This window comes from Amphiprion ocellaris, chromosome 1 (assembly GCF_022539595.1).
Source record: "Amphiprion ocellaris isolate individual 3 ecotype Okinawa chromosome 1, ASM2253959v1, whole genome shotgun sequence".
Taxonomy (NCBI): domain Eukaryota; kingdom Metazoa; phylum Chordata; class Actinopteri; family Pomacentridae; genus Amphiprion; species Amphiprion ocellaris.
Window position 1 is genome coordinate 8,848,593 of NC_072766.1, and position 21,501 is coordinate 8,870,093.

A 21,501-nucleotide genomic window follows, 5' to 3' on the forward strand; every position below is an offset into this window, starting at 1 on the left:
CAAAAGATTGTTGTGACAAGTGCTGCACACTCCAGTAGAGGACCAGTTTGTCTCCTAGTTGCTTGTGTCGACTGTTTTGATAAAAGCCAGCCTACTTTGCTGTTTGTGTTTCTGTTTTCATTTTCCTCTTTTGTATTGAATAGCACAACAGGCAAGTTCATTATGCGTGTGACTCATCCCACTAGCCCACACCCCCTCCCCATCTGCTGCTGTGCGCTGGAAAGGAGAGGGAACCGCCATTGATCACTTCTTCCCTCACACATGCACGCACACACCCCACCTTCGACGTCACTATCGATCGGCATGTTTAATGTTTTTGTGGGGAATAGCTGGCATTTCCTTTTGTGTCATTTTACATCTGTTCCCCACCATTTGCTGACATTAGAATAAATCACTGGGCAGAAATGTAGAAAATAAAAAGTAAAGCATAATCAAGCAAATTATTCAGACAATCTCGGACTGTTCAGTCAGTGATTGAACAGGTTGAGATTTTTTTTTGTAGCTGTACCAGTCTAGGAATATAGAAGAGTCATGTCTGGACAGGAGATGTTTTCTGCTTTGCGAGTGTTATTCCATGGATACAGCTGAGTTATCAGCTTACTCGACTAACAGCAAAGATGCTGCAGGATGGTTGGCAGGTATTGCACATTTCCTTGATAAAACATTTTCCCACTCCCTCACTCTCATGACTTGATTAATAAATTGTGTTAGATAGTTAAACGCTCACAACACTGACATGCACTTCTGAGAATGTAGATATTGACACATTTTCTCTGTGGTTGTCCTCTCATGCATCAGTTTTATATAAAGTGGAAAGTAACAACTGTTTTCTCGAGTAAATAAAGACTCATAATACTAACTATTTTCTCCGTAATCCTTCTCAAAGCAATTAGAACTAACATTGTTCAGTTTCACAATAAACGTTAAAATATTTATTATTCTGCCACTTGAAAAATACAGACTTTTGGTTTTTCTTACAAGCTATAATCATTTTTTAGGTTACTATATTTTTTTCTCCTCAAATTTTTCATCAGGGAATCAAAACAATGATTTTTTTTCTGACCAAACATGTCATGGTAGACCTACACTTATTTATTTCTATTTTTCAGACTCTGAGATGGTCTAGATAGCTGTACTTCTGGGATCAAGGACTTTAGCTTTTGGATTTTGGGTTCATATGTAAGCACTAGACAACGACTGAGAAACAATAAACCACCAAAAGCAAAGAGTTTGCAGTAGTGCTTCACCTCTTTACTATAATTTAGAGCACCTGAAGTGAGTGTGCTGACTGTTTAGACCATAATATCACAATAAACTGATGATGAGACAAGATCCATTAGTTTCTCTCTGATGGTGTAAATCCATGTCAGTTGTGCATTGCAGTAACAGGAGGAAAGAACACCTGGGTTTTTATAACTAGGAAAAGTGCTGTAGAGTTTCTCCACTGATGCTGTATGGTGCATTTTTATCTTTGGACAAATAGTATATAGAACCTTTATTTATTCAGGTAATCTCATGGATTGAATTGATAAAGAAGGTTAGTAGAGATGGGAAATATTTCCATGGAAACGACTTGTGAGCTTTCTCATCATGAAGGCAGTTGTATGATGAGTTGTTTGTGTGAGGATCAAGGTAATGTGCATTAATATAATAGCAGCACTTCTATTAATTTGGGTCCAGTTACGCTGAATGGCAGCCTTTGGCTGATATGAAGTATCCATATTTGTTTTCAGGCAAATACATTTCGAACATATCAGACCTTTCTGAAAAATCCAACTTTGACATCGTAATCAAGGCTTAAAGGCTGAGATGACTGCTACTTTAAAGTTGCAATCACATATCTGCATATCCAGTTTATTGGAGCTTTGTTGCTGAAAACAGCTACCTCCTGCTGCTGAAAATGATACTGATGAGAGCGTGGGGAAACAAAGCTCAGGAAAGTTGTGGCCCAGAAAACCACAACAATGAGCTGAAAAAACTCAAATGCTCTGTGCAGAGTCGGGGGATGATTCTCTTTAGATTTGTGGCTAAAATCAACTCTTTTCACATTGCATGCCGCGATTTAATTAACTCTTCATACACATACATTGATTTACAACAGCTTCAACTGAATTGAAATTTCGATTCTGAAACTTTATTTTGTTTCGGTCTCATGAAGGCTAAAGCTTTCAAACTTGAGACTTTAAATCTTTTTTATTGTGATGCTTTTGGTTGTTGAAAGGGAGAATAAATAATGATTTAATTGTCCCACCAAAAAACAGTGAGACTTCAAAAGAAAGCAACGCAATCACTGACATTTGCTAGAACTGTAAGAGATTATAACCAATTAAAACATGTTCCTCTTGTGGCAGTGGATTTTTTTGTTACCGTAGTAAATTACTAACCCAGAAGAGCCTATTAGAATGAGTGCAGAACAAAATAACAACAAAAAAGAACTTGTAGAGTACTATAAACACTACAGTGTGCCTCTCTTAGAGGATGGATATATTTGGGGTTTATTAAGCAGAATCTGTAATGATAGGCATATTTTAGAACTGCACGTTATATAATTTTAGCATCGACATCGCAATGTGTGCAGTAGTCACATCACAGGAGGTGCAATGTGAAGTAGGGCCAGTTAACTTGAAATCGTCATGCTACGACTTGTTTTACTGCTGCACACGAAAAGAAAACTCCCCCCATTCTCATTTCCCATGACTAATCTACAAGCGAAGTCTGTCTGACGTGATAAAATCTATCCGATTTACAGGTTCTAGGATACACAGACAGAGATTGTTGACATGCAGGCTCTACAAGTGCACAGCAAAATAAGCGAGGAACGCTGAAAAGGAAGATTTGGTGGCAAAAACAAATACAATGTCAGTTTTCTGGAAATGTTTCTGCCACAGAAAGGATGACGTTGACGAAAAAAAAGCACAAATCCGAATCCCATCCAAAGCAAAAGAAACTATTCTGGTTTGTTTTTCCGGTGTTACGCCATATGAGAAAGGTTCCAAATGGCTTTTTTCCGGCTTTTTTTTTTTTTTTTTTTTTAAGAAGAATTTTTGATTTTCTATGCAAATCCAGTGAATGGTATACAATAGGCAAGGCGCTTAGGATGCACAATGTAAGTATAACTGAGAAGAAAACTGTAATCATGAAAGATTTACAGTTGAATTATGAGCGTTATTTTTCCCTCTTCACCCTTCTTCAGTTAAATAAAAGTATGTATGTTGAGGATTTCAATCTCAAACTTGGAGAACTGTTTTAGTTTTTGCTATAATATTGAATTAAGTGTCCTGAAGTAAGAGAAATAGAGACAAAAGTGATATAAAACAACCGCATGTCAATGTGAATTAAACACACTGAACTAACATTGTGATGAGAAGATTATGATGATGAATCACATATATGGAGTCCTGTTGTGAGAAGAATGTGTTGCTTTCTTGCTTTCTCGCATGTAGGTGGTCCTGGACATGACATTTGGAGGTGGCGGTCATACCGGAGCAATACTGAATGCGGTTCCCGAAGTCACAGTTTTGGCCTTAGACCGAGATCCGACAGCAATTTCTCTGGCCCAGCAGTTAGCCAAGAAACACTCGTAAGTGATTTATTGAAAAAGATCAGCTAGACCAAAACACAAGTTAAAGCTTAAAGCTACACACTGTCTAGACAAATGTTTATATCACAGCTAATGTTTGACCATAAATTTTTTATCATCACACTTGACAGCTTGACAATTGTGAGCAGTGTTGGGTTTGTGGCCGTTATTTCTTAAGAAAGAAAACAATCCGTCGGTTTGATATACAATAGTGTTGCAGTTCTCCCTTTACTTCTCACTTCTTCCCTGAGCCCGATCAAATGCTGCTTGCCAAGATACAGCCCCTGAGTCTCACTATCCAATCAAATCCATTCTTCCTTCTTAACTTAAAGCTTTTCACCCCCCACGCAAAGCTGGTGGGCCCAGCATGTCATTTGTCAGAGTAAGGGCCCACGCATGCAGTGTGAGGGAGATGCTGCCTCCCACAGAGGATCTATAAGTTATTGGAGGGGGGGGGAGAAGGTGGTAAAAAGTGGAGGGAGGGAGGAAAAAAAGAAAATGAAAACATAAGAGTGAAAGAACAGGGAGACACGAGGACACAATGCCAGGGTGAGAGGGAGTGTGTGTGTGCATGAGCAAGGCGCGGGAGGATGAAAATGAGATGTTCCTAAGACCATGGCGTGGGAAGGAATCCTTTTACGTAGATTCTGGGGAAACCTCTCTCAAGGGAATCTGCCGGAGAAATGTGCCTGTGAGCAGGGAATGACAATTAAGAGAGAGAGAGAGAATGAGAACACTGTATTCTGTCAGCAGCAATATACCCCCGCTGTAAACTCTTCCACGCCTACTCCTGATGCAAGTTGAGAGAGGCTAGAGAAATCTAGCAATTAACCAATATTATTGGAAGCCTGAGTAAAAGACCCTGGCAGCCTACGCAGTCCATCCACACAACAGGGTTAGAGGATTTTCTCTCTCCTCTGTACTCCCATGTCTTGAGGAAAGTAGAGCCTCGATGCAAACTGTTTTGTGTTGGTGTCACTCAGCGAAGCCTGTTTTACAGCACACACAGAATAATTTAATGTCCAAACACTTTAAAAGCATATTAAGAAAGTAACTTGCTGTTCCCAGAATAATGTTCACCCATGTCTTTAATGGGATTTGTCTCCTGCATGTTCAGCCTTGCTATTCTCTGCACCATTCTTCTTGTTGCTATGACTTCCCTGCGCTTGAAGCACCACAGTAGTTGTGCCCACAATAAATGTTATAAATCTGAAGTGAAAAAAAGGCAAGTACATATGGGGTCACACAGAATGCTATTAACTATTTGTATGTGCTGTGCTAACATCGTGTTGGCTGTCACATCAGGACAGGAAACACTGGTGCACTTTGGAAGCCCACTTTGTTATAGTTTCCCTTTGCCTATTGGTTCTTTGTCCTTATTTGACATATTTAAAATGTTTTAATACTAATGCTTTTTCTCTCTTAGGTGTGGAAATCTTTTCAGCTTTTATTATGGATTGATTCTCTTTAGCTCTGCTATGCTATGTGTGTTTTGTATTGTTTTTTCATGTGTTTGTTGTTTGTAGATATTGTCAATTCTACAAATAAGATTTTGGCACGTAATGGAATTGAAATAAATAATGTGAATACCTTGCTGACAATCTAACAAAGTCATCTGACTAAATACTAGAGTTTGTTTAATTTCCTTCAGCCTGATTTGCTGGACGTTTCATTGGGAGATTTCCCTCTCCGCTGTGGCCAAGTGCTTGCTCAAAAGGAATTGTTAGGTTTTTCTCTATAATATTGTAAGCTTTTGACCTTCACATTTAAAATGACCCGAAAAGGGTATTCATATTTTACTTTCTTTTAGTCGCGTAAATTTGTAATGTTAGTCTTTCATCTCAAATGAAAAGCACTTTGCGTCAGCTTCTGCTGTTTTAAATGTGTGATTGTCATCATGTTATCCCACTTTTTGAGGGTGGAGTTCTTTCATTTTGTTTTAATCTAAGTAGCAAGTAGAGTAGCATGTGTCCACTAGGTGTGATGTGTATATGTAATTTTTATATGAAAGTAGCAGTGGCTGTGGTAACATTTCCATGACAATTGAAGAAATTATTTCCATCATTCCATTTCTGATAGCTTGTACGACTGTTTCAATGTCATCTACGCTTTTTGCCTTTTCAGTGGATTTTTTTTTTTCAATAGATGTAGCTCAATAGCTAACTACAGTCATCACAAAATGTTTACACACACTTGGAAAGACCATGTATATCATGGCAGTCTTGAGTTTTCAATGACTTCTCCCTGCTGACAACCTGGACAAAGAAAAGGCTTTCTAGAGGAAAGTTCTGTTGTCACATGAAACAAAAATGAGCAATTTGGCCACAATGACCAGAAATATGTTTGGAAGAGTGACATTTAGGTCTTTAACCCAGAGAAGTCCAAATCTGCTCTGAAGCATGGTGGTAGCGGTATGATGCTCTGTGGCTGTTTTGGTGACAATTAACTGCTGCTTTACACAAACTAAATCTAATATTGAACAAGAAAAGCACTCAGAGGACGCAGTACTCCACCAAGGCTGCCCAGTCGTTGTGTGATTTCCGACGGATAAATCCCGATAAGTCCACAGCGGTGGATTTGTAGTAGGATCACAATCATGTGATTATCAGCTGATACTGTGCTGCTATCTCGCAATGATACAGAAATCTTTACCAAACCCATGGATCCAGACTATAAGCCGCATCACTCCATAGCTCTAATCAGGTGGTCCTTGTGTCATTTCTGACCTTCCCTGAAAATTTCATCTAAATCTGTTATTCCGTTTTTGAGTAATGTTGCGCACAGAAAAACAGACATAAACTTACGCCTATCGTCACATAAACCTGCCACGTTCCTTGGCGCAGCAAAAAGGAGAATTGCCTCCACATTCTTCAGAAAAATTTAAAATTATAAGCCAAAAGGATGGGTCTAGAACACAGATGGGGGTTCCAACAGGAGATTGTCCCCAAATACACATCAAGAGTGGTAAAGAAATGGTTATATCAGGCTAGAGTGAATGTTTTAGGCTGACCTTCCCAACGTCCTTACTTAAACCCCATCAAGAATCTGTGCTGAAGAAACAAATGTGTCAGAAAATTTTGCTAAACTGCACTAATTCTGCCAAGTGGCCAAAGATGCAAGTAGATATTTGTCTTTTTATTTTCTTCTCTTGCATGCTGTCTCTGTTCAATGTGTTCTAAGGCACTTTAGATCAACTACTTTGAGTAGGTTGAGTCAAACAGATTGCACATTTCAGACAGTTAAAGTATTCTTATTGTTCTTCATGCAGAATTATTCGGTTGGATTTTATTTTACCTGTAAAAATCTAAGCTAAGTGTTCTAGTCGTTGTAATGTTGCATTCTTTCAGCTCTAACTAGCTAAGTAATAACCTCAATCCATCAATCAGTCACACATCATAGGCGACATCCAGGGAAGTGTAGATTTCCATATTTGGAAACTTTCGTCTTTGGTGACGCAACATTTCATAACGGGAAATAAAGGGGATGAAATTAAAGTGGAGAATCAGCAGGGAAGCAGTTATTGAACAGCTACAGGAGACTGCTGAATGAGGAAACAGCCATTTGGTTACAAATTCACTAAAGCCAAAATAGTAGATGAATAGGTAGCAGGGAGTTTTTTTTTTCTAACATTCTTTAGGTCAACTGAGGTAATTTAGTGAAAAAAATGAATTTTTAAAGACTTGCCTCTCTGTGTTTGTATCCTTTCTTTTCTTTTTTACTGGACTGTAGATATTTTCATCACTGCTCCCCTGCTGAAAGCAATCAATCAGCATCTTGTCTTAGGCTTCAGTGACGCAGGTAAAGGAACTGAGCAGGTCAACACAAGGGAATATTTCAAGCTTGATTTGTGAAGAGGCAGCATCATGTTGAATGAGCTTGCACTCAAACTGAGGCTGCTGTGAAGGTTCCTGATGTCCTCACAGAATGTACTCTTATTCCAGATGGACAAGAACAAGTGAATGCGAGGAAGTGTTTAGTGAGGGAATGGTTTTTGAGGACACATCGATGCTTTATATGCAAAGTAAACAATTTAAAGCAGACTGACCACGAACAGCAGACAGAAAATTCTCAGTACATTGCATTATACCATATAATAATCTGTTTTACTTATTTGTTTTGCTACAGTTTAAAACAGGTTTGCTCAGTGTTTAAAGTATGGGTGACAAGACTAAATGGATTATTAATTTCATACTGCTTTATAACACTGTGCCATTTTGTCACTTAAAAATGTAAAACTAGAATCTGTTAATTTCTTCAGCAGGTTCAAAGCAGCCTATAGACACTTTTTCATAATTAAATACACACATCTTAACAGTTGTTGATGCTTTTCTAGCCATTTCTTTGTATTGAAGGATAACATGGAAATACCTTGAACGTGATTCAAACGAGACTTACTGTGTGTTTAGGCGGAACATGAGGGGAATTTAGAGAGGACACGATTGCATACCAAGTGGAATGGAAAGACACAATTAGATGTAAATTCGCACAGGGCAGTGCAACCTGACATGAATGCCTTGTAAGTTGAAAATGTTTCACCTTCAGCTAAAAAAAAGTGCTTATCTTGTGGCTTTATGAGTCTACTTTGTACAGAGACAAGAGGAAAAGGGTGAAATAATGGAGGGAAATAAGAGGCAGATCTCATTTTGAACTGGCAATGGCACTATCTGAGATAAAAAGGTCTCGCTGAAGTCATTGCAGGTACCTAAGGTGAAGATGAATGGTCACATGAACAGTCAGGACAGTGGTGAACCAATATGACCACTGCATGGATGAAAAATCAAATGAGTCAGCGTGTAGTTTTATCTAAGTGGTTTATTCTGTACCACTGACCTACACTAATATTTTCAGCATTGGTTCCTAATCTTTGTCATTGAAATCATTCCTTGATTTAGTCTGCAACTCTTTGGACAGTCATAGTGTGAGTTTGGGAAAATCATATTCACTATTAGGTTGATCCACTGAGATGGCAGCAAAACAAAAAAGTGCATGATGTCAATGTTGTCGGGTGCTACAACTATAAATAGCTCAGATCTCTTAAGCAATTATAAGCCCACACTTGAACCTCAGCACATACACCACTGAAACTTGTCCTCTTTAATAATATAAGACCTTACATAAGGCATTTATATCTCCAACTCTGTGTCTAAGCCACATAAAGAAGTTAATAATTTAGAAATGTTATGTAACTGTTTTGCATATTTTTAAATCCATCAGTGGCTTACAAAACGTGTTGTAGAAAAAGTCGCAGTGTCTATTGGAAGGGACGTTCATCACCTGGGTGAGGGCAGACATTTATACCTTTTAATTATAAATTCAAATAACTAAAAATTAGACAAAGCAGTTCATTACCAGTCGTCAATTAGCGTTGTTGAGCTTTCAGAATTATATTGTAACTAGCAATTACGAAACTTTGACTGTGTGACTTTAAAGAAATTGCAGATTTTAAATTATTTGTTTAAAAAAAAAATAAAATTTATACGAATATGACAAAATAGCAGAGATCCCATTTGTGATAAAATGTGTTAATTGCACCACTCTTCTCGTTTTCACGTTTTCTCATTCATGCATCAACTGTGCAGGACTGAGAATGCTGAGAGCACATTGGAGGCACAGTGTTTTTGAGGTGAGGTGCTGTAGTTGCTATGATATGTAATATCTGCTGAAATCGTGTTGCAAGTACTGATAAAATGACTGAATAAAGACCAATTTATGCTTTCTGTGTCCGCAAGGGTACGAGTGACAAAAAAATTTGTCGTGTGCCTGGAAAACAAATGGTGCTTAAAATAAATGTTTGGTATGATGACAGAAAGTGCGAGGTGAATCTCCACCATCCACAACTTTATAGTTCATCATTGAAAGAGTTGTAGTTGAAGTAGTTGGTGCCGAGCACAGCAGGAAGTCCTAATTTCTCCAGAAACCTGGTGTTGTTTTCACACACTGTGAAAAACACCTCAGGAATAATCACATAATACAGCAGTTCTGGCGGTAAGGCAAGGCAAGTTTATTTCTATAGCGCAATTTGTGCACAAAGCAATTCAAAGTGCTTTACAATGGAAAAGAAAATACATAACAAAGATGATTTAAAAGGTAGACATTAAAAGCATACATAGAAATAAAACAGTTTAAGCAGTAAAATCAGCATGACATTTTATGATCATAAAAACTAAAACTAAAACCCAGATAAAAAGAGATAAAATAAAATCACTTTAAAGGTTACAGTGCAGTATTAGAGTGACAGTGCAGTGCTGGTATTAAGATGGTCAATCAAAGGCAACAGTAAAGGCAACAGTAGATAAATAGGTCTTTAACCTTGATTTGAATGTGCTGAACATTTCAGCAAATCTGCCGGTTTCTAGAAGTTTGTTCCAGATGTGTGGAGCATAGAAACTGAAAGCTGCTTCTCTATTTTTGGTTCTGAGTCTGGGAACAGAGAGCAGACCTGTACCAGAGGACTTCAGTGATCTGGATTGTTCATATGGTAATAGGAGGTCACTAATATACTTACTTTTGTACCAAACAGAAAAAAAAGTTGTAACATGGTGTGTTTCAGTTAGGTAGCCTTATGTCATATTGCACTTTCTACAATGTGACTATTGCACATGTGCCAATCGCAGTGTTGATGCTGAAACGATACGTTGTGCAGCTCTACTTAACAGTACAGTATGTATCTTTATAGTTTTTTCACAGCTACGTTAGTAAATTTGTAATGCGTCACATTAAATGACTGTGTAAAATTGTCACTCAAACATATGAAAAAAATTGCCACCTAAAGCTTTAATTGCATGGAATAAGCTCACCCGTGTGCTGCCTTTGCAGCACCAAACTGCAGTGAAATTTAACAGCTAGCTTTGAGAAAACAGCCCCATCATCATCAGCGCAGCACCTTCAGCTGGGGAAGTAGGCTCCAAGTAGAATCCAGAACAAATAACATGTTCTAAAACCAAGAAAAGAAAGTTTCCAAACTCTCACAAAGAAGAGTTTATGCTGCAACTTTGAAAAATGAAAAAAAATGTCGAAATTGGAGATGGTGGGTAGAGTGCTACTGAGGAGGCAGTAACAGAAAGGGATTGCGCAGGTGATGGGGGAGAACAACAAAGCCTTTACTATAGATTTTTCAACAAATTAATCACTGTGCAGGATAGTGAATAACAACAGCAAAGCAAAGGAAGGCCCAGGCAGCGTGGGTGAGATTCTCCCTTGCCATTTTGTCTTCAGTGGGTTTTGAAATAGAGGACCTGCCAGTTTGTGTTCTTCCCTTCAACACCCCTTGTTAATCTTGAGAAAGGTGGAGTCGTTGTAAGGTACATAAAAAAAGGGCATGTTTCAAATTGAGTACAATATCTGAGGAGAGTTTTCATGCCGTCAGAGGAGCAATTTCACGTAGAGACAGCAGTTGGTGACAGTGAAAATACTGCGATCAATCAGTCAATACACTATGTACATAAATATGTAAACACAAGGACTCAGGTTACACCAATGACATCTAACAGCTTCAGCTGGTAAACAGTCAAGTGGATATCCCATTATATAGCCATATTTGTTTTAATAGATACTTAGGATTGTGTTATTTTACCACAAAAAACAACAAAATGTCAGAAATACTGCAGAAAATCTGCAAAACAGTTGCTACTTGGAAGCTAATACCACATATACTTTCACAGGGCTTCAATCTGTAGATATTTAATCGCATTTTGCAATTAGCTGTACAGACACTTAAACTAAAATTAATCTCTACATGTACCAGAGGTCCAATCTGCCCTTTGTTCCAACAGAAAGGACAGAGGGGTTAAGGGTAGATTGTTTTTGATGAGTGTTGAGAGCTCATTGTGGTTTAGCTTACACATGGCAGTCGTGCACTAAAATCAACAAGCCTTCTCCTCCAGATGGAGGTTCATGTGTTGAGAGCAGTGACTCAGTCGATGTGCACAGGTTGCTAGTTGCTTTAAAGATGGGTGAGACATCAGATTTAATGAGGCATTTGAAAGTACATTGCATACATTCAAAAGCAGAGACTTGCTTCTTTTTGATTCACCACAGATAGCCAGTGTTGGCTAATGTTAACATTAGGTTTAATCCAAATCCAGGCTGTGTTGCCTACTAAAGCTGCTCAAGCTAGAAATATTAGTAAATATAGTTATTTTATCTCTGTTTAATTTGTTATGGATATAAACTACACTGTATAGGGTCAGTAATGACTGCAGGTGGCTCTCTCTTCTGATTGGTGAAAGTATTTAGCAAATTAGTTATTTATTTGAAGTTTATGATACTAAACAGCGCACAAAATTGATGCTTTTTGTGTTTAGCCTTTGTGTATATTCAGTTGTCATGATTGTTGTCATGTAATGATTCTCATAACATGATTCTAAGGAAGACAGTTATTTGGTAAACAGTAAAATTAAGAATAGAGATAATGGATTTTTATTGGCATAGATGTCAAACTATATATCACACATTATACCTCAACCTGTTGAATTCTGAAGGTCCTTATGCTGGAACAAGGCCTTTTCTGTTCTAAAAATGGAATCCATTGCCTTTTTTTGAGGGCTAAGAATTCTTAAAGTAGGTTCAGTAACATCAGTGTTTACTGTCTCATTGTTATAAAGCTGTAAAATGTTAATTTTCACTACGGGTTTTTAAATTTTATTCTTTCCTGGTGATAAAGATTAGGAGACTTACAGTATTTCAAAATTCTCCCATGTCTTTCTTATCCAGAGCCCAAGATTGTGCATTGCAGCTGTTACTGACTAAATCTGAGGATGGCAATGGGATTTCAGGTAGAAAAATATAGCCACGGGCTTAAGAGGTTAACTAGGCATTTTCAAGAATAGACAGAGCTGCACTAACAAGGTCCAGTAACTGTTGTCTGATAACAAACAACATGAGATCAACTTGTCATGTTATTCTCAGCATAAAAGAGCTTTGCATATTGATCTTAGGGCACATTATACAATTGTTTTCACTCACTTTGATGATGATACCCCTCTCTTCTAAACATTTAAGCCTGTCCACCATAAATACAAGACATGACTTAGTTGTACAAGCTCACAAATGTGTCATCATGAGTGAATGCCTTGACATGGGCAGCATGTTTTTTTCAAATAGCAGGCAAACTGGAAATACATGGTATTGAATTAATGAAACAAAGAGGAATGGACACCAGAAATATTGATCTGTAGGTTCTGAGCCATCAAATTTTAAGCGGGATTTTTTTCCGACATGTGACGTGATGTTTTATTTTTACCAAAGTCATGTCATTTTTCCTTCACCAGATGTCACAACAAGGTCCCATTTAAGGTTTGAAACATACGACTTCAACTTTTAAAACATGAGGGCCACATAAGAATGTGTTTTTTGCTATGAGTCTTTTATGTGCAACACGAGTTTGTCATGTTGAGATAACAATTAGATATTTTGGTCACTTTGGTTTTCAGAGTAGCAACTTTCTTAGAAACCTTTTTTTTATTTTTGGGAACTGACTGCTTGGAGAAGGCAACAGAAGACCTTTTTGCTCCTAATGTATAGATGCTAACACTGCCATCATCTTTGTTCACACAATGTTAAAAGGTCACATGAAAAATGCATGAACGTGGCTTGAGGATCTCACCACTCGTGCATGAGGAAGTGAGTACACAGAGTCTTGCTCCGTCAGATACAAGGAAGGATGTCAATAGGCGAACTAAGACGGCTTCCAAAGAAAATAACTGATTCTTTTTAAAAGGGTCACAGAAAAGCTACTCAACCTTTTCAAAGTTTCTGATGAATCCTAGATCTTTCATGGTCTCTCTTCAAAACATGTTTGCTTGAAATTACCTTGCTAGATGTTGAGTGTGGGTGTTTTCACGTGTCCGTATGCATCGTCTTTGTGTCACAAATAGAAGAGGAGACGTTTTCTGCCGTTGAGTGGCCTAAAGGTTAGAGAAAGTGAAAGACCAGTCCTTGCTGCCTCCTGTTACCCCGTAGCCTGCACAGGCTTAAAGGTACAATAAGACATGAAATGTCAGTAATACAAATAGAAGAAAAATTAATAATGAATATAGTATTCATATTTATAAGGTTAAGGTAATAAATAAAAAAGGTTAATAGTAAAAATACAGGTGCAGAGGATTTACACAAGTTTATTTGGATATTATTAGTTTGCTATCAATATATTTAACAGAGTACATAATTTTGAATTTAGTAACTAAATGGATAGGAAATTTAAACAATCTGGATTTCTGGTTATGAAACTTGACCAATAAAATGATTCAGTTAACAGTAATTTGTAACTGAAGTTCTTTTTTTATAATATAAAATGATGTTTTTAGATTCATGTTTAAATATGTGGTTTAAGACAGGTTTCCATTTTTCTAGATTAATGTTTTATTTTGTCTTCTTCATCTTCACAAATATCACATTTATCAACAACATCTGTTATATGAATTTTGGGGAAAATCTTTACAAAAAATGAATACTGTGTGCAAGAAGCCATGTAAGTCATTTGCTGAACTGTCAACAAGAAAACAGGTTATTTCTTCACTTTAATTTTTAGACTTTTGTTTTACTTCTATTACATACTTTTTGTTTTCTGTCATGGCTTGGTTAAGTTTAGCCACCAAAACTACCTGGATGGGTTTAATAAGAGATTATAGTTCAGTTTATGTTTGTTGAAACATCTTACATGCACTTATTCACACAAACGCAAGAAGTCATCTCTGTAATCTTGGTTACTTTCTGTTTATCAGTGATCTGTATGGATGATAATACACCTTCTGACCAATTAGTCAGAGCAGTTCGCCCAATCTGAACCATAATAATGGAAGTGATGACAACAGATAATTAAAGGGCTGATACCGTTCGAAGTGGGTGGTTCAAACAAATGAACTGTGACATCGACAGTCACATCTAATATCTGTAATGTGTATTGGGAGTTAATGTAAATTCAAGCACAATATCTACAGCACTCTGATCAGATGCAGCTATTCTGAATCAATTAGAGCCAAAATAGCAACAACGAAGTGTCAGTGTTTTGTGTTTTTGATTCTATATTTCTTTCCCCTTTTCATATCGGATGGAATAACATTTGTTTTAAACTAGGCCATTTTTCATTTGGCAAGTTTTGTCCACCACCATATTAACTCAACAGTCAGGAAAATTGACACTTTAAAGCCTTTTTTTAATGATGAATTTCAGTATGATTTTTTATTGAAACCAGTCTGTCAGCTTTATAATCTTTTACTGACTAAACATGTCTCCTTATATATAGGTGTCAGTGGAGCAAACTGCGCTCTGGTCTTTTATTTAGATTTAAGGTGATAACAATTGGTAAAACTTGTAACCTCTTTCCTCTCTGTTTGTGATGGTGGTTGACCTCAGGGAAGTATACTTGGTCCACTGCTTTTACTTTTACATCTATAATGTACTTGTTATGTCTTGTCTTCTCAATGACCTTTACTTGAAACAATCTTCAGATTCTGAAGGCTTTTTGCAAGTATGTCATACTCATAAACTATACATACACATATTTTCATTTACTAAGGAGACTTTGGTCAGAAAATATTGTATGGCCTATTGTTTAATTCTCCATGTAAACATAAGAGATTTTCAAACCCTCTCAGTAAACCTAAAATGAGCTGTGTTGTCATCAAAAGGGACCCTACAGCACATAACTCTTTTCCTCTTAGTTCTGTATCTCTAACTGTATTATTTTGACAATGAGTAATCCTGCTAGATCCGTGTTATCACAGCCATCACACAGCAGAATCTCTGAATAATAGTTATTTTATTCTCATCTCTTTTTGTAAAATATGGAGTACATTTCAATTACAAATTCATCTGTCCCTTCACATTTTAAACATTTATAAAGGCATTTTCATCTTCTGATACAAAATTGTGAACATTTTCTTTTGTTACATGCGTAATCTTACATTTCTTTGTGTTTTTTTGTGTTCTTTGTCTTTGTGTATGGTTTACTTTTATAAAGTATTGTTTTCTGTAGCACCATTTTGATATTAACCTCTTTGTCTGAGGATACTATTCAACCTGTTGGATCTGCTTTCTGTTTATTGGTGTCTTATTATGCAACTGTTATTTTTATTTGTCCTCTCCAATGTTACTTTTCTGTCTTTGGTGCCAAAAATAGAAGAAAAGTGAGCCAACTAGCTTATTGTATTTAAATGTTATTCAGATGATGAACTGAGAAACTTAAAAAATGGAAGATAAATGTGTGTTACTTATACTCACACACATTGAAGTGATGTGCTCTTTTCCATCATTCTCTTTTTATTAGTTTTATACTAAGCTCCCGTCACCTTCTTAGGGACATATTATCAATCAGCTGAATAGTAACAAAACATTAAATGTGCTTTTGGAAACACTGGACATCAGAGAAATAATTTAGCTTTTATTTTCCAGTCTATATTAACAGAGTTAGTGTCATACAGATGTCTAAATGCATTATTCCTTTTGGTAATCTTTCCTCCAGTGGTCGTGTGAAACCATTGCTTGGCCGGTTCAGTGAGCTTGAAACCCTGCTGTCTGGCATGGACATTAAGCCCGGCAGCATTGATGCTGTCCTGTTGGATGCTGGATGTTCCTCCATGCAGATGGATCAGGCAGAGAGAGGCTTTGCCCTCAGCAAGGATGGACCCTTGGATATGAGAATGGATGGAGAGAGGTAGGAGATTTGCTGCCTAAAGCTGTAAGGTGTGCTGGATTATCAGACCTCCTAGTGCCTGGAAATTGTTACAGTGCTCATTGGTGCAATGATATCAAAATTCAGCTAAAAATAATGGGGCACATCCAAAAGGTAATGAGCAAGCATGTGGACCCAGTAGGCTTTACAGTGAATGAACAGTGAACAGTCTGATATGTTCAGAGTGAAACATTTTATCCCCCCCCAACAGCTTTTTTTGCAATTAAAACAACCTATGTTTTCTTGGCAAGCGATTTCTTGCAGCTGTCCGAATAGAACAGTTCTTTTGTTGTAGTAGAGGAAGAAGAGTGACGCTTTATCACTGCACAAAACTCTTACGGAGACAACAGGTTCGTGGTGGGTGTATAAAATGTGTGGGTTTGACACCAAAGATCACAGTTGGTGTCTCAACTCCTACCAACATTAAGCGTTCTTTTCACAAATCCACAAAGGCATTCTTCCCTAAACTATACCATGACCATGACATTTTCCTTTCCCCGCTATGTTAACATATGAAAATAGCTCTTAAATGAGTTATTTTACCTTTTAAAGGATTTGCTTGTCGTACTCCTATTGACTAAAAATCGTGTAGTACTACTGGAATGTAACAGTGTAATCTAAAGTCTCACTGCAGACATGTTCAATCTTAAATCAACCTTTACCGAGTATGGAATAATATATAGCAATATAATGCTTCTTCAATATTTTCTGAAATATATCTGAATCCCTTTTCAACGTCAGATTAATGTGCAAAGCAACCAGATAAGATAACCTGGTTCTAAGCTGTTGCACAAGCTGCATTTCTCTTTTCCTTCCCTCACAATCATTCTATTCATAACTGTCATCCATAAAGGTTTTCAGCTGTATCTCAGAGTTGTCAGGATTCGCCACTGTCAGCAAGGACATGACGTCAAGCAGCTTAATTGGGCTTCTCTTTGTGCGTAGGTACCCCGACATGCCCTGCGCTGCTGACGTTGTGAATACCTTAGATCAACAGGCTCTTGCATCCATCCTCACTGCATATGGGGAAGAAAGACACGCCAGGAAAATAGCTTCAGCCATTGTGGAGGCACGCCGTGTCAACCCCATCACCCGGACACAGCAGCTGGCCAGCGTGGTAGCAGGTAGCTAGACACTACCCTGATTAATTCCCCGCTGCATTCTGGAGGCTGTCAGGGAAAATAAAACACGAGTGGAGTTATTAAGGCTGCCTCCCGGTGAGACATATGTGTCTCAGAAAATTACGTGGACTGTGATCTCAGTCATCATCCTCTCCTCTGCCTCTCTTTTGGGTGCCGTTTCTTTCACACCTTCCTTTTCAGAGATAAAGATGAGACAAAGGCAGAGTTGGAGGTGGCTGGAACAGAATGTGGCTCATGCCTTGAAAACAGTATCTCACATGCTGCTTTTCCTCCACACTGCTTCTTTTGCACCTTTTTTCCCTCTTTTCCCTTCTCACAAATCACCCGACACACATGCAAACGTCCACATATGCTCACGCACACGACACGCTCGGGCATAAAGCAGAAGTTTGATGATTTGTCCTCGCTAATTGCTTTGATTTATTTATTTATTTACTTGAGCCAGATTTGAGATGCTGAACAAGCGAGATGTCGTTGCAACAGTTATTGCACAGAGCAGTATGTGCGTCAGTGTCACCCTGGGAGAACAGGTGTGAGTAAGAGCACCTGTTTGGTTTGATCTTTTTTGAAGAGCAAAACGAGTTACCGCCGATGTTTATTCGGAACAGTCGAGGTCTTGATTTAAGAAAGTTCCAGGGGGAGCTCTATGACCAATTGTGACAGTGATGCTGGCAGGGATAATTTGTAGTCACGAGAGGAATGACGAAGGCTAGTGTGTGTGTGTTTTGTGTGTGTCCGTGTGGTACTGAGACATCATAAAGGAAATATCTTTTGGTCACGCATTTTTTCCTCCTTTTATTTATTTATTTTTTAATTTATATTATGCAATTGCATAGCACTACATATTCAAAATTATTCATTTTTCAAGCTAAAAATAAGAATTAGTGCTGCAGAAAGGGTGTTTAATTTTTGCTTTAAGTTTGCTTCAGCACTCATTAACTGAATTAGTTTATACAAGAATGTATCAAATTTGCATTTAGCTTGACTTTGTAAATGAGCAGCGCTTTAGAGTTGTTTACACAAATGGGGCCAGACATAAATGATACGTAACAACAGGAACTACGCATGCAAAAACTGATAGAAATGGGTTGTGCTGCAACGATGTGTGCAGCTTACACAAGCCAGATATACATTGTTTTCTACAGCAGTCAGTAAGTGACACGATTGGAATGGTGATGCTAATGTGGGGATATAAAGGTCAAATGAGAATCTAGAATTCAAACATCATTTGCAGGGCTCTTTGCTTTTATTTCTCTGATGCAAAGAAAAAATTAGCGGCACAGACAGACATTTAACATACTATATTGTACCCCTTTTCAGCAAATTAAGTAACATCTCACATTTCCCCAGAATATGTCTTTCAATTTTCCAGCATAAAATGCTGCAAATATGGATCATTTTACCATGACTGTATAACCCCTGGTTTTAGACCTGTTCTAGACAAGCAGTTTTACTGTCTGCAGCTTTAAATGCAGCTGAGCCTCAGGAAGAAGACTCTCTCTGCATCTGTGATTGACAGAACAGAGCAGAACAGCTGACTGCATGGCAACCAACAGATCAGTGACTTTTAGCTTCTAACTTTCTCTCTGATTTGATGTGGAAATATTGCCGAATTCACTGCACAGACATTGCTTTTTAATCATGTGCATGGGGAGTTTGTCAGACAACGTTGCAGCTATGAAATCAGTAGCGTAGCGTAGCGTAGCAGAGCAGCACCTTGAAAATGGCTCTGAAGTGACTACTGGTTAAAATGTAGTCTTAATGGGCTGAGTGTCAGACTCTCTTTAAAATCTATTTTATTGACTGACAGCAACAACTGAAGAAATGTAAATGAAAACAGGTTTATTGGGAATTCGGTAGTATTAAAATGCAGTATATTAGAGCATAGAGAACAGATGTGAAGGACTGAAGCACAGCAGGAGCCACGAAAACCCACACAACCCACCCAGTCCTTGTTAACTGGTTTCAAATCAGTCTGAAATTTTCCACACAGCTTCAACTTGTAGACATACAGTCAAGGCTAAAGTTAACAATGGCCACATTAACCACACAAATGCGCTAAGAGTGAGGATTTTCAATTGCTGTGGTGATACTGCCATCAGATATAAACATAATTCACTGGATCTGAAGTTCCTCAGATGTTGGGAGTACATGAAGTCTCTTGTGTTTAGTCTTGCAGCCAACAGCAGAACATTTGACATGGTTTGCTTGTGCCTGAGATGTTTTAGGGTTAACAGAAGCAGCTTTCAAGAATAAATAAACCTGACTGACTGTGTGGTAACTGCATATGGTGGGGATGCAGGAAAAAGCACAATTTTAGCTTGATGACTGTTGGTTCTCAGTTCTTGCTTAAAAACTAAATAACATTCTGAAGCTGAGAGAATATGTAGCTCAGTGGGCTAGAGAATGGTGATAGTAAGCTTCTTCATATTTTCACAGCTCTTATTTTACACCTCCAAGTTTTTAGGGCATAAACAACACAATAAAAATAGATTTTCACCATATTGAACCTTTAAATGGATCAAAACAAATAACATTGATGCATCTCTTAAATGGGAAACATTTAATATTAAACATACAGAGTAGTACGTATGAGATATGACAAAACTAAGTTAAGTAAAAATTTACTGAAGGATTTTGAATCCTAAAATGTTCTTGGAGGAATGAATGAATTGCAAATACGTCCCTTTTAAAACAGCATGAATTCTTCTTTGTCCAGAATATCATTTACTTACAGTGTTTATTGAGAAATCTGTAGGTTGGTAAGACTGACTCACCTTTCTATGGTGGTCTAATTAACCTGTTGCTACAACCTGAAAATCCAATAGCACATCGTCATTCATTGTCAAAGAAGTTTGTTTTTTTAACCAAAGATGCACATATTCGATAGTAAAACAGATATATATACACAAGAGCACAAGATATTAAATTATTACTAAACATGTATATACACATTGTGTGCACTCTGATTTCTTAGGGGTCCTACAGAGTGATACTTTCATTTATAAATAATGTTTTGCTGGGGACAAACAACAGATATATCAAAGCCTGACACTCAAACCCAACAACTACAAATTTTCTGTTAGTTCTGTCATCAGTTTAAGTCGTAGAATTAACATTAGCTAGCATATATGGCTGAAATGCTCACACTGCAGAATCAACATTAAAGAAAAATACTTGAATTTGTAGAAGTGGTGAAAAATGTTTTCACTGTGAATGATACTCTGATGATAATGCAGATTGTACAAATAACTATGTATGATGTTGTTCATGTACAGCCTGTTTCATGAACGGTTAAGATTCTTGAAACAGAACCATTGCATTGCTTTGCAATTCTGATCAAAAGATTCCATAAGTAAGTTTCTGTCTTCGTGCAAACACAAGGATTGTTGAACTTACAGAGTTTTATGTGTCTAACATTTGGATGGTTGGAGTGTTTTACTTTTTACGAGATAATGTAATCAAGAAGGCCACAAATTGATGGATTTAATTTAAAAACACGTGGAATTAAGGAATTAAATGTGAAAAGGAATCAGCTTTAACCACAGTGCATCAAAATGCAGTAAACAATACAACGGTATAATCATTCTCTGTTAAAGTCTGAGTATGTGTGTGTGTTTGGGGAGGAACTAGTTGAATGAATCAAAGCTTTATTCACACTTAATTTTTATATATATATATATATATATATATATATATATATATATATATATATATATATATATATATATATATATATATATATAGTCATACATGTCATTGCAGCCTTTATAAAATGCATTTTAAAAACTCACCCATTTGCAGTGTTAAAATATTGTTTGCCAGCTAAAATCAGTGAACAAACCTCTAAGTTTTTAAATATACACATATTTGACTGTGATATCTGGGACTTTCACATGTGGTCTTGTGGCCCAGTCATTCCAGCATTCACAAAATATCAGACGTTATCTGTTCTTGGCAAGAGAGCTGCAGAAATGAGTGTATTCACTTGTGGAAACAAAGAAAAAAATGCACATGGGGATGTTTCACATTCGACTTCAGGGAATTTTGAGATTTGCACTGTTGATCTGTAGCAGCAGATCTTGACAATGACAGTGCTGACCTTTGAG

The 21,501-nt window shown here is 37.3% G+C and overlaps 1 protein-coding gene across 1 annotated transcript in view; it reads left to right on the top strand.

The window, feature by feature from the left end:
* The window catches only part of mettl15 (methyltransferase like 15), a 51,517-nt gene that overhangs the window by 23,812 nt on the left and 6,204 nt on the right, over positions 1-21,501 (top strand). The window contains exons 3-5 of the mRNA XM_023284282.3: positions 3,444-3,580; positions 16,041-16,232; positions 17,196-17,374. Of these exons, the coding sequence (XP_023140050.1) occupies positions 3,444-3,580; positions 16,041-16,232; positions 17,196-17,374 (508 nt within the window). The remainder of the gene's footprint in view (positions 1-3,443; positions 3,581-16,040; positions 16,233-17,195; positions 17,375-21,501) is intronic.